At 36.8% G+C, this 14,325-nt stretch overlaps 1 protein-coding gene across 3 annotated transcripts; it reads left to right on the top strand.

The window, feature by feature from the left end:
* The first annotated feature begins 1,294 nt into the window (after positions 1-1,294).
* Positions 1,295-3,918, top strand: LOC111409600 (diphthine methyltransferase homolog). Of its 3 annotated transcripts, none has more exons than XM_023039715.1 (3): positions 1,295-1,620; positions 1,704-2,056; positions 2,861-3,918. In XM_023039715.1, the coding sequence occupies exons 1-3, from the start codon at positions 1,616-1,618 to the stop codon at positions 3,577-3,579; spliced, it is 1,077 nt and encodes a 358-aa protein (XP_022895483.1). In that variant the 5' UTR covers positions 1,295-1,615; the 3' UTR covers positions 3,580-3,918. The 3 variants fall into 3 exon arrangements, with proteins under 3 accessions (XP_022895483.1, XP_022895428.1, XP_022895534.1); XM_023039766.1 differs by having other exon boundaries at positions 1,300-1,482; XM_023039660.1 differs by having other exon boundaries at positions 1,297-2,056.
* Positions 3,919-14,325: the final 10,407 nt, after the last annotated feature.

Below are 14,325 nucleotides of genomic sequence, written 5' to 3'. Positions count from 1 at the left end.
AAAATTGTCAATTTAAGGAATATCAACTTCTACTATTGTTCCTAGAATTTGTTTCTATTGCCAACAAAAAAAAAAGATTCAAAAATCATCTATATTTTGATATTCGTTTGACTTTGTTTTACATAAAAATTGTCAATTTAAGAACTATCCTCTTTTACAATTGTTCCTACAATTTGTTCACATTGTCAACAATTAAAAAAAAAAACAAAAAAAAAGTTGGAATTTCAAAAACCACCTACCCCATGGAAAAATAAAAGGTGGAATTTCATGCTTTATCGGCTTGTACCTAGAAAATCATGAAAAATCAATTCTCTGGAAAATTTTGTTAATCAAACGGATCAAAAGTGGAAGTTGGAATTCGAATTCCAAGTTCCATGAAAAATATAGTGTAATCAAACAGGGCCTAATTGTTTACAAATTCCTAGCTCGACCTGAAAAAAACTCGAACGGCTCGACCTGAAAAAAGCTCTAGCCTGCCTAGCTCACCGCTCGATAGAATCGAGTCGATGCTTAGACTGAGCCCATTTTGGGGAGTTAGCCCGAGTCCTAACCCGTCACACACGTAGGCCCGTGTCACGGGCCATTTTCGGCTCTTGACGAGTGAGTCTTAAAAAAAAATTTAATTAAAAAGCTGCCTAGACAGGCAGCTCGTAGCCTGCTTGTAGCTGACCGTGTTAGCAAGTTGCCTTGCATAGGCAACTAAAGTTGCTGCCGCCTGTTATTAAAAAAAAAAATTTTGTTATTAAAATAAGGACGTGAGTCGGCTCAATTCAATAAGGCCTGAGTCGAAAGCTAGGGTCGGGCATAAATTTTTTGGCCGAGCAAAAACTCTATTCGACTCCAACAAAAAAACTGCAACCATTTTCACTAGAGTCAAGTTCGAGTTTCAAGTTTCGACTCGACTCATTGACATTCATGTGCCTTCTTTCGCATCAATCTATAATTAAAGCTTCAAATTTTAAACCCTAGCTCAATTCAGTTTTAGACGTTAAAAAATGGAATATGTTACTTGTACATAAAAATGATACACAAGGAATTATATAAAGTGATGTGGATGAAAATGATTTGACGAAAAAATTGACTATATTTTAAATTGACAAATGATAGAGTAACATGTGTTATTACGTAACCCATCATGTAAAATTTGTGATGGAAAAATCCTTAAAAAATTCTAAGCACAAGGCGTACCATTTAATTGACGAATTATTATAAGTAAACAAATAAATAAAGGACCCTAAACCTGAAGAAAGGACCCCGGAGAAAGGAAGACTCTAGCGAGACGCCGAGACCTTGAAAACTTGCACCTAAACTTTTTCGTCGTCGTCGTTGTTGTTATTATTATTTTATTATTTATTTTTTTCCAATTTCTGGACAATATGATTTTTTTATTATTATTATTTTCAATTTGTGCCTGATAAATTGAAGGTTTGAGGTCAATTTTCACACGCTGATATTCCCAGGTTGCCTATCAACAAACTTAAGGTAAGTAACTGACGCCACACTTTCATCCCCTCGCATTCTACATATATCTACGCACACGCACGCATTTCTTTCTTGGAGGGAGCACACAATTTACAGATCATTAACCCATTTTGTGTTTTTGATTCTGGTTATTATGAGGTATAGGATTCCACGATGTGTTTGTTGAAATGCCTGAATGGAATTGACCTTTTAATTCAATTTTTTTTGATTGTTATATTTAGTTTGAATTCAATATATATGGACGTGGGACATAGCTACTTAGAGGGCAACGCGGATGCAGTCGAGTTCTGTCCTCATGATTCATTCCATAATGTTCTCGCAGCCTCTACTTACACTCTTCAAGAGGGTGATCAACCCAGCCGAGCAGGCTGCATTTATCTCTTTGATGTCGACACTGATGCTTGCCGACTCAACTTGACTCATCGACTGGAAACAGCTGGCATTTTTGACATCAAATGGAATTCGGGATTTGTGCAAAATATGGGCCACCCTCTGCTTGCTCAAGCTGATGCTGATGGATATGTTAGGATTCATAGCCTGCAAAGTTCTGATTTAGATGAATCAGATGTTTGTGGTATACTCAAGTTTTACGTTACTTGGTATAATCTTGAGTGGTCCAATTTTAGTGCAAATACCTCTCTCGTAATACTAGTACTAGTACTAGAAATAAAGAGCTTAATTCAACTATTGGATTCATTTACAATGAAATTCATGCATGGATAAGGTAGATAGTACCACTGAAGCCTTTTATCTGAAAAAGAGTATTAGTTTCCTCGGAGAATATGACGTGAAATAGGAGCCATTAGTTGTTTGTTTTCTCCCTTTAATATAAGTTCGTATTATACATGTCTAAGAAAATACTCTTTTGTCAAACGGGAAGAATGAAAATCCTTAATTTTTCCAGAGAAAGTTGTAAACTGTAGATTGTGGAACATATTAAACGGGCATTATGTACCTATTCTTGCAAAAAGTAAATTAGTTCACTCAGTTTAGATGTCAGATAACATGGTAATTAATCCCTATAAAATGATCCCTAAGAACGAGTTATCAATTCCTATAAAATGATCGACAACCAAGTCAAGAGCATGTTTGGCTAAGCTTAAACACATGTTAAGTTACTTCTATGTAACTCTCTTGTTTTCAGACATGATTGGATAATTTATTCTTTTCTTAATTTTCTGTAAAAGAACTTGATTATTGTGAAATGAACTATGACCTTACTATCAAAATAACCTACTTATTTCCATTTCCATTTTGGATCAAAGAAATTATCTACTGTACAAAATTTCTTAATTACTTATAAGTTTCTGCTACTTCACATATGCAGTATTTTGTTATTGAATGAACTGCCACATATGAGATCTTATTCTTGATGCAGGGAATTGCCTGAAAGTAGTATGTGGCAAGCATATCAGTTCTTCCATGTGTTTGTGCATCGACTGGAATCCCTCTTCCACATCCATGACGGTGGGCCTTTCAGACGGGTCGGTCTCTATAATCTCTATGCAAGAGTCCCAGCTAAGTATTTTACAAGACTGGAAAGCTCATGAATTCGAGGTCTGGGCTACTTCCTTCGATGTTCATCAACCGCAACTAATATATACGGGATCAGATGACTGCAAGTTTAGTTGTTGGGATTGGCGAGACGATCCTTCTAACTCAGTATTCCAAAATGCAAAAGTTCACAAAATGGGAATCTGTAGTATTGCAAAGAGTCCTAATGACCCGAATATTGTACTCACCGGTTGCTATGATGAGCATCTAAGAATATGGGATGTCAGATCCATTTCATATCCCATAAGTGAAACTTCAATATCTCTAGGTGGAGGAGTTTGGAGAGTTAAGCACCATCCATTTATACCAGGCCTCATCTTGACTGCGTGCATGCATAATGGATTTGCAATAGTCAAAATTAAAGATGGTCAAGCTGAAGTAATTGAAACATACAAGAAACATGATTCGCTTGCATATGGAGCAGATTGGCAGAGAGGGGTTTCGTATGCGGCAGGAAGAAGGAAGAGTAAAGCGATCGCCACTTGCTCATTTTATGACCGGCTCCTTCGCGTATGGATACCAGAAGGTGATATCTTTCATTGACTTTGAAATCATCATAGACACACTTGAGAAATTTGGACCATTGATGGAAGATGAGAAGGTCGAGATATTTCTCTTTAAGCAGAACCCAATTCTCAATCTGTAAGAATATGTTGCAAGAAAGAGAGAATGTCAAGATGGGTTCAATGTTCAGTTCAGACAGAAATAGAGTAGAGAGCAAATTGAGATGGCTCTTGCCAAAGCTAAGTAGATTGTTAACTCCAACGCTACTGTTGTTTTTAGGTTGTCCCTCTTTTCTCATATTTTAATCATTCTTAAAATAACATGTATAAGATGAATTGGTTGTATTAATTTGATGAAAGATTCATGGTGTTACATTTTTTTTTTTTTTTTGTTTTTTTTGTTTTTTTTCCTTCCCCTTGGACAATTGGTTCAAAATGTACAAGGAGTTTTGCCAATTTTTTTTATGAACTTCTAATGTCTTAGATATTTTTCTGGGTATATTTGTTTTTGGAATGATCCCCTCATTTTTATTAGATATATCTTGTGCTCTGTTGGTATCAAGATCTTGTTTAAAATTATATTTTCAGAAATAAACATATTAAAAATTGCAGAAATGTAAAAACAAGAACACGAAGAATTTTTTTGCCACAAAGGGCCCGGATGTTGAGTCTCACAACTTACTCACCCGTTGAGCATCTACAAGTGGATAGAGCTCTAGATCCACTAAGAAATCATTAAGAAAAGTTACAATATGTACTAAGAAATCAGAGATTTCTTCGATGTTTCTCTAGCCTCAACACACAGTACAAAATCACACCAAATCACTAAGAACTTTTTTCACAATATACATCAAGTGTAGAATCTAAGATTCACTCAGATTTTCAGATCAAGAAACTCACAAAGAATATACGGTGTGGTTAGAGAGAAAAAGGAGAGAAAAGCCTAACACATAGAGTTCAATAGACAACCAAGTGTGTCGCCAAACAATACTTTAAACAATCAGTCAAAGAGCCACGGGTCAACGGTCAGAAGATGGCCAAGTGTACGACCTGATCAAGCATCAATTAAATGAAGATGCGCGTTTAAAAGGAATAACGTTTTCTTCATCCTGGTTGGACATTTTTCCACACTCAGAAACATAGGCCCAAATATTATGGACCAAGAATATAAGGCAACCCAATTACTTAACATGCTCTATATCATCTTGGACTCTTGGTGTATGTTTATTTATTGTCAATTTTGTGCCTTCTTGACGTTATCTCTAGAAAGTTAGAGAGTTGATATCTAGTACAATTTTTTCACAATTGACAAATTCAATTATTGTAAAGTACAAATAGTGAATATAGAGACATGGACTAACTCTATTGAAATTTAATTTCAAGATCAACTCTTGAGCATCTTACATTTAAAGAGTTTCTGAGATATTTTAAAATCCGTTTGATTACAATTTTCCTATGGGAACCAGTGGCGGATCCAGGTAGTGGCGAGCTAGAGCGGCCACCCTAGCTAGATCCGTCGAAATGTTCAGACCGCCGAGAATGGAGTTGCAGACGCAACATGGACGGAGATGGAGGAAAACAGGAAGAAAACTGGGCCCGTCACCTGTGCCTTTTTTATTTTGTTGTTGGGCTGATTTGCTTCGCAATGGGTCTCTTTTTGCTTAAAAATCATAGGCCCAAATCAAATACCCAATGAATTGTCTTGGTCCATAAATCATAATCCATGTAATTTCAATTTCCCTTCAACACCAAATTTCATTTCGTTTCCACCAAATCGTGAAACTGTGAAAGGCAATTGGCAGGCGGCAACAATACAGAATCCTCCAAGAATCTGCTGCTTCTGATTTCTAATTCCACCGCTGATGCCAAAGGTGGCAAGAAAAGCCCCACCATGACAAAGAAAGATGCCTTTGCTACCATTTCTTACATGGTTTGTGTTGGTTAGTTACAACTTTCTTTTCTTCCTCAGGATTACCAGTTTATGACATGTTATCTATGTTCTTTTCCAGCTTAAATTTGTGTTTTCTAGCTTAAATTTGGGATTTCATTTTAGCGTATGTGATAAGTGGGTGTGTACCGGTGTTAAGAGTTCCCGAAGGCCATGTTGTTTTTTGAAGTAATATTTATTTATTTATTTCTTACTTTTGTATCAAGATGACAGCAATAGAGCACTTTTCTTCCAAATAATATTTGTCTCAGTATTATGTTATGTCTTACTTTTATGATTATTACTAACCATTTTCGTTATTAAAAATTATTGAAATCCGTGGTTGGTCCCTAATCTATTGAGAAAGTAGAAGTGGGTGCTGACCTTTCAAAATAGGTGCAAAACCAGTCCTCACAGATATTTATATTAACACTCCTTGCCTTTTCAATTATTACATAATCATGCTAAAACATTTAGAGCATGACTACGATAAATTTCAAAATGTGACAGAGTAGAAATGTTTTGAGATTATATAAAAAAAAAAAAATTAAAGAAAATGTTACTTAATCAAGCTATACAAATAAAAGAAAAAAAAACTTTAATTTTCTTATTCAAAACTGAACACATACAATACTTTTGATGGTCAACGGTCGAGCTCCACCCTAACTGGACTTCGGTGCTGGATTCGCCACTAATGGGAACGTGTGATATATGTGTATTTGACACAGTTGATGGGATCGTCTATGGAGATTGCTTATAAAATTGTTGAAGGAATAAGACTCAACAAAAATGATAATTGATCTTTTGTTGAGAAATAATAGAACAATCCAAAACTGTGTGTTAATTTTTCCGGGTTGATTCTTGAGTTTAGCCTTTGGCATATTGTCGACTACTAGCTTTCGACCAAACAACGATCAGAGACCCCCATAAGAAATTGGACCTTCCAATTTTCTTAAATATGACGCATTTGTAACTTGACATGGGCAAAAATCAATGTAAAAAACACAATCATTTTGAAATGCTCCCTTTTAAATATGATACATATGAACAATTCAAGAATCTGATTACTTGCTGAATTTTTTCGTTATAGTCCTGCTTTATTGGAAGTAAAGTAGAACTTTGATAGCCCCTCGGGGCACAGCTCAACTGGTGGATCAATCAACATTGGCTTGCTTCCAACGGCAGGGTGGAGAGTTCGATTCCTGGTGGGAACCTGCAACCAAAATTTTGGTATGGAGCAATCACTGTGGAGGAGGGTTTTTTGTACGCAGAAGTGTACACTCAATGGGGAGAACCTGTGATCCAGTTGAGGCATAACCCACGATTTATCCCCTTCAAAGTTCTAGGGGCATGAGTCTTAGAGGTCCAGGATTTAGTCTGGTGTAAGCTGGGATACCTGGATATCAGAAAAAAAAAAAAAAAACTCGGAGTGGAAATGGATTAGATTCCTATTTATCCATATAATTTTACTTTCTATATTTGTGGATAATTTTAAAAAAAAAAAAAAAAAAAAAAAAAAGGTAGAACCTTGATAAATGAATGTTCGATAGATTAATATTCTTGTTTAAATAATAAAATTCTTTGGTCTCGACTTGAGTTGGTATACTAAATTAATAACACCGTTAAATGTATATGATAATAATTTTTTCAGATCCTTTTAGAATCTAACGAACATATAAAATAATAACTACCTAAATTCGTAAAAGTTCATACTAATACAAATTAACAAACTTTTAATTTGATAACATTTTTTCAATTTGTCTTTTTTTCAAAATATGCATCCATGTAACTTTTTTGTAAATCTAAATACTGAATTTAACACATTCAATATCTACTTTTTGTAAATTTCCTACGTGTAATATAATACAAGCTATAAAAATATAAAATACTATATAAATTAATAAATAATCATTTATCGATATTAATTACTCCTCTAAAATAATAATTTTTGTGATCCCAACGTTATTATTTTATAAAGGTTTTACTGTAACTTTATTTCATACAGTAAAACTTTATTGTGGTTATTGCAACCGAGCCTTCGACATTTTGATTTCTTTACTGCATCCGATAATGATTTTGTTTTGGCAGAGATAAAAAAGATACCTTTTTTAATCCCTTACCACAAAGCAAGTTATTTACTTATATCTACTTTGACCTATGAAAAAATTATTTAATTCTAAATGAAATTTTAAAGCTTATCTGAACATGCTGCAAGCATTGTTTACAATAAATTTGAAGTTGGGCAATTTGAGTCCTTTTTGCCATTTGGATTTATGACATAAAATTTGACAAAGTTTTACAATTGTAATCATCTTGATCTTGCCGCAGCCCTTAATTTATATGAAGAAAATGAAACTCTTGTTGAAACAGTACTATGCATTGAGGAGATCAAAGCACAATCTTTTTAAAATCATATCGGTATACCCAGTACTTTATCGTATTTGAATTACATTTTTCCGTAGCCATGCTTCTTAGCTGTGCAATTGAATAAATGTTTATTTGTATGTTCCTTTGAAGTTTCTCAATATTTGTAACTGTTGACACACTAAAAGTGCAGTCCAAATCGAATAGTCCAGGGAATGAAGTCCAATTAGGGAATCCCCAAATCAAATAGCCCAAAGAATGAAGCCCAACTGAAAAATTCAGGATAAAGGCCTAAATATGATTACTAATGAATGCAGTGGAAGCCTACGAACACGGTAACATCATCGCCCAATCTTGCAAGACGCCCAAGATCTGAGCGAATGAAATGCCTTACAATCGTCCAGAGCTATGACCCTGTTCTCGCCCAAACCTTCGAATCGCTCAGGATCTTAGCAAATGTAAGATGTTATGGTTATCCAGAAGTGCAGTTATTGAAACAGTTATCGAATAACCTTATCACGATCTACGATTCAAGGAGTTCAGTTGAAGAGGGTTGAACGACAAAGAAGTAGTGATAGCAATTAGATACGGCAGTTCCACGACACGTTAGCCACCATAAAGAAAGTGGATAGTTATAAAGCAATCAAGCAGTTTCTAAGCGGTTGATCACGAAAAAATCATCAAGGGAATATAAAAGGAAGAGAAGACATAGAGCAGAGGACCCCGAATCAAGCACTTTCAAACAGAGAATATGTAATTTCAATTTCTTAGTTTAAACTTAAACATTTCTTTTCAGTACTCGTGTGCTTGCGCTCCTTGGAGGCATTTTGTTTAGTTCCAATTGTAAAGTCATCACCAATAAAACACCCATTTTTGAGATTTTGTCTCAAGATGTTTGTTCCTTACACAATCGTCTGATCCCTTTTTAATTGTTAGCGATTACCCGCGCGAAACAATTTGGCATGCCCAGTGGGACCTTGGTGTTTGGTGTTGGAGATACAAAAGGTGAAATAATATGCCTCAGAAATTTGATAAGGAAGCAAGTCAGGGAAGAGTCCAATCTGTGATCGAGCGATATGAGGAGCAACATAACTCTCCACGAACAGATGGACAGAATCAGAGCAGTCATAATCGTTACGAACCAATGACAGAGTTGAGTCCTCGAACTATGCGCGCATTACTTGGAGAACTCACACAGGATGTCGTTGAACAGGTAAATTTACGAAATATTCATAATATGGAAAGACTTACTCAGAATAGGAATGCACACTATGATAACATGGCCAAACAATTGAATACTTTAAATGAAATAATGAATAAGTTAGTAGGTCAAATTTGTCAGCCAGTCGTGCCTCTTGCAAATCACTTCCAAACTAGGACAATTGTAGGACATAATCCTCCAGTCCTAAGTCCAAGTCAAGGGGTAGAATCACCTTTTGGTCCCTCTACTTCAAACCAGGGGATGGTGTAATGCCAAATTAGAATGGTGGCAATGGTACATCTAACTTGGGGGGTAACTTAAATGTAAGAGACAATGTCCTAAATAATGGACAGAATGCCCCATGTATTAATGATGGGGTAAATATTCAGGCTAATAATAACAATGACCCAAATTATGGCAACTTTGTTGCCAACCAAGGATCAAATATCAGGCCTCAAGCAAATCAACCGGTCAACCAACCTGTAGGAATTCCATATGACCCCAACGTCATGTTGAGGAGTCAAATTATGGAAATAGTACAGGATCAGATGGCTTTTGGGATACGTCCTGTCATTAGGCCAACTTATACAAAGTCATACCCTGATTGGGTAGACCAAGCATAACCATGGCCTAGAGGGTATAAAGTGCCAGAATTCTCACTATTTACCGGTTTAGGAGAGGTGTCTACTCTAGAACACATAGGGCGATTCACACTGCAAAATGGTGACGTAACTGATTACCATAAAATGAGGTTGTTCCCTAGTTCATTCACAGGAGTAGCTTTCACCTGGTTCATTAATTTGCCAGCGAACTCTGTTCAAACATGACAACAATTGGAGCAATTGTTCCACGCTCAGTTTTATAAGACTGAGTCCGAAGTTACTTTGGCCGATTTGGCGAATCTACATCAAATGCCAAACGAATGGGCAGAAGGTTTCCTTCAAAGGTTCAAGACAGCAAGAAGTAAATAATTTGTACATTTGCCCGAAAAGGAGTTTGTCAAAATCGCTCAAGGTTGTCTAAGCTTTGATTTGAAAAAGAAGTTCCAAAACAAGGAATTTCCTGATCTTTTCCAATTGAGCGCGGACGTGATTAGGTATGAACGATTAATAAGAGAAGAAGAGCAAATGAAAAATTCTAGGAAGGGGACTTATTATAGAGACTCAAATTTTGATATTCATACCATTAATGACGAGTATTACGATCAAACCGAAATGTGTTTGACCGAATTAATCAAAGGAGACACGTATACTTGTCCTATAATGGCTCAGCCTGGACCGTCGGGCAAAGATGAGCCTATAAAAGATGAAAACAAAAAGGCTAGAACGTTCTCGTTCGATGTAACCAAAGCTAACCTTATGTTTGATAAACTATATAAGGATAAGAAGATAAAGTTGAGCGATAAACATAAATTGTCAAGCCCTGAACAAGTTAAGGGTAAAAAATATTGTAAGTGGCATAATGCATGGTCACATTTGACTAATAACTGTTTGATTTTTCGCCATGTGTTACAGGATGCCATTAAATCGGACGAATTACGTTTGAGGATAAGAGGAAGATGACAGTGGATGAAAACCCTTTTCCGCAGCCACTTGGGGTGAACATAGTGACGACTGGTTTCAAAAACAAGTTGTCAAAATTCAAGTTGGTTATAGATGATGGAGAAGAAGACCCTGGACCACATCCCAGTGTCTTTGAACGTATCAAAGGGAAGGAGCCCAAAGAGGGTGAAGATGTCCTGTGTATAAGATGTAAAATAGAAGTGAGTGGGAATACAGAGAAACTAGGGATATGGTAGCATCACCATCGTTCTAGTTTTTTCCCAAACGCTCAGTCTGATAGAGGGCGAGGGACATCGTTCTATAGGGGACTGCCTTTAAAAGGCAGTTCAGGACAGTGAATAATGGGAGAACATTCAGGCCGTAGCCTCGCCAGCTAAATGTATGGCATTCGTTTCAGTATAATGCAGGAAGGGTGATACTTTTCAATGAGATGACTAGAACCCAACAAAGGCGTTTTCAACAGAACTATGGACGAATGATGAGGTAACAACAGGGAATGCCACGTCCTAAGGCGCCAAAGCTAATCGAGGTGGCCAATCAAAACATTCTCAAAGACAGTGAAGAGACTGGTACAGGTGAATCGATGAAAGAATTGCCAGAGACTTCTTCTGGGAGGTCGAAGTTTGAGCGAGACAGAAGAGATGGAGAAGATCCAGATTAGTCCCTTATTATTCAGTTCGGTACGTTACCTCCTCTCATGGCTAATAACTATTTGCTAGCTAATGAGTTCAAGAATAAAGAGAAAGAAGAAGAAGAGAGGGGGGATAACGAAGAAGAAGCATGCGTGCTGGAATATGAAGAAGGCCAAACTTCTAGAGGGGCCTACGATGATGAAGGAGATAATGGTATGACGGATATCGAAAAGGAAATTGATTTGGAAGCAGAAAGAAGAAAAAGAGGAGTATCATATAACACTCTGTTGAAGCAACTACATCGAGAGGGGGTTCGTGAAGTAGACTTGTTGGGGGAACCGTCTGGGCGTTCTTTCGATTATTACGTGCTGTACGGGACTCCCAAAAGGAAAAGGAGAGTTTCTCGTTCTGAAAAGTATGGATCACCTCCAAGAATAATGCCTCCTCCCACAGGTTGGGTAACTGAAGAAGAAGCATTAGAAAACAATAAAAAGGAAATGCAGGAAAGGGAAGCTCAGTACGACATGTTGCACATTGACTTATCACAAAAAGATAGCTCAACAGAGGACAAGCAGGAAGTGGAAATAGATGCTGCCGAAAAGGTTATTTTTAAGCAGCCAGCCATGAAGTTAACTAAACACTTGAGGCCATTGTACGTTAAAGCTCTAGTTAACGGCATACCTGTGGTAAAAGTAATTGTCGACAATGGAGCAGCTATAAATACCATTCCATCTAGGATGATAAAGAAATTTGCAAAGATGAAAAGTGATATGATCCCAACAGAAGTCGTCCTTACGAGTTTCAATGGAGGAGCAACTTCAGCTAAAGGAGTTATGCCATTGGACATAACTATAGGGACAACTACTAGGACCACAATGTTCTTTGTAATAGATGGTCCTACTAGTTACAATGTATTATTAGGAAGGGATTGGATACACGGAAGTCGCTGTATACTCTCATCGCTCCATCAATGCCTGATTTTTTGGAATGACAAAGGCGAAGTAGAAGTGGTGCAGGCCGATCATAGACCTTTTGTCGCAGAAACAAACTCAGTAGAAAGGTTCATGTACGAAAGAAATTATGGATCTGTCAGAGTAGTCCAAGATGGAGAAGAAACTTAAATTGTCGCGCAGAGTGGAGCCGTTTTCGATGGATGCACTCACTGAAATGTTCAGTCAGATGAGGCCAAACATAGTGGCTTTAGAGGAGCCAGTAATTGGCAAAAGAGTAATCAAGGAGTTTTAAATGAGTTGTAAGCAACAAAGGCAAATGACCGATATTCAGGCATTCAAAGCCAAATTAATGGCTTTCAATAAAGAATGCAAGGACAAGACGAAAGAAGAAGCAGCCTTGAAAGCATTGAGAGACAAATTGGCAGTGTTCGAGTTGGAACAAAGTATTGGCCGAGAAGTCAACAAAGTGGATTGTTTAGAAGAAGAAGTGCCTACAAGGGAATTGGACGATGAAGTGATGAGGATCGCCAAGCCTGGATACGCTCAAGCACAAGACCCTCTGATTAAAGTGAATATTGGCAATGAAGGAGAAGATCGCCCAATATTCATCAGCCAAATGTTCGATTAAGAGGTTAGTGATAAATTAATCGCTTTATTAAAGGAATATAAAGATTGTTTTGCTTGGGAATATGAACATATGCCTGGTTTAGATAGAGATTTAGTGGAACATAGGTTGCCAACCAAGCTAAATCTTAAGCCTCATAAACAACCTCCTAGGCGTTTTGCTCCTAATGTACTTCCTGAGATCAAGAAAGAAATAAAGCGATTATTAAAGGCAGACTTTATTAGAACAACTAGATATGTGAATTGGTTGTCCAATATCGTGCCAGTGCTAAAAAAAATGGTAAATTAAGGGTGTGCATAGACTTTAGGAATTTAAGCATAGCCACACCCAAAGATGAATATCCAATGCCCACAGTAGACTCTCTTATAGACTCAACTGCCGGACACGTAATGTATTCCTTTATGGATAGGTATTCAGGATACAATCAAGTTTATATAGCTGAGGAAGATATACACAAAACTGCCTTTAGATGCCCAGGGTTTCTAGAATGTTTTGAATGGGTAGTTATGCCTTTCGGCCTGAAAAATGCAGGAACAACTTATCAAAGGGTGATGAACCTGATTTTTCATGATATGATAGGCAAGTTTGTTGAAGTGTATGTAGATGATATAATGGTCAAATCCATTAAAGAAGATCATTTTGAACAATTGAGATGTTCATTTGAGCGAATGAAGCAATATAAACTAAAATTGAATCCCTTGAAATGTGCATTTGGTGTTAATACAGGAAACTTCTTTGATTTCTTAGTACACAAAAGGGGGGATTGAACTTGATAAAAATAAAGCAAAGGCCACTTTAGAGGCCAAACCACCTAGTAACAAAAAAGAATTGCAAAGGTTTCTAGGTCAAGTAAACTTTTTAAGACGCTTTATTTCTAACTGTGCAGGGCGAACTAAAGTTTTTTCGCCGCTTTTAAAGTTGAAAAATCAGGATGAATTCATCTGGAAGGAAGAACATCAAAAGACTTTCGAAAGTCTAAAGACATATTTATCAAGTCCACCAGTGTTGGTGTTACCAATCCAAGGACGGTCAATGAAAGTATATGTATCGGCTGAAAAAGAATCAATTGCTGGAATGGTCGCGCAAGAAGACCAATTTGGTGAAGAAAAGGCGATTTACTATTGGAGTAGACGGTTAACAAAATGTGAATGTAATTACTCTACCTTTGAAAAATTATGTCTTGCATTGTATTTCACATGTACAAAATTAAGGGCTCATTTACGGCCCGTAACCGTTTATCTGATTTCCAAAGTAAATTTGGTTAAGTATATGGTCTCTCGCCCTATTTTACACCAAAGGGTAGGCCTTTGGACGTTAGCATTATCAGAATTCGAAATACAATACATACCCCAAAAGGCAATAAAAAATCAGGCTTTGGCTAATTTTCTGGCCGATCATCCATGCCTTGACATGCCTGAAGAAATTGAATTAGAAATCAATTCATTCGAATTAAAACCTTGGATTTTGTATTTTGATGGGTTAAAAACCTCTAAAGGTGCAGGAGTAGGAGTAGCATTGATAA

The sequence above is a fragment of the Olea europaea genome, chromosome 1 (genome assembly GCF_002742605.1).
Source record: "Olea europaea var. sylvestris chromosome 1, O_europaea_v1, whole genome shotgun sequence".
Taxonomy (NCBI): Eukaryota; Viridiplantae; Streptophyta; class Magnoliopsida; order Lamiales; family Oleaceae; genus Olea; species Olea europaea.
This window is presented reverse-complemented; position numbering and strand designations above follow the sequence as displayed.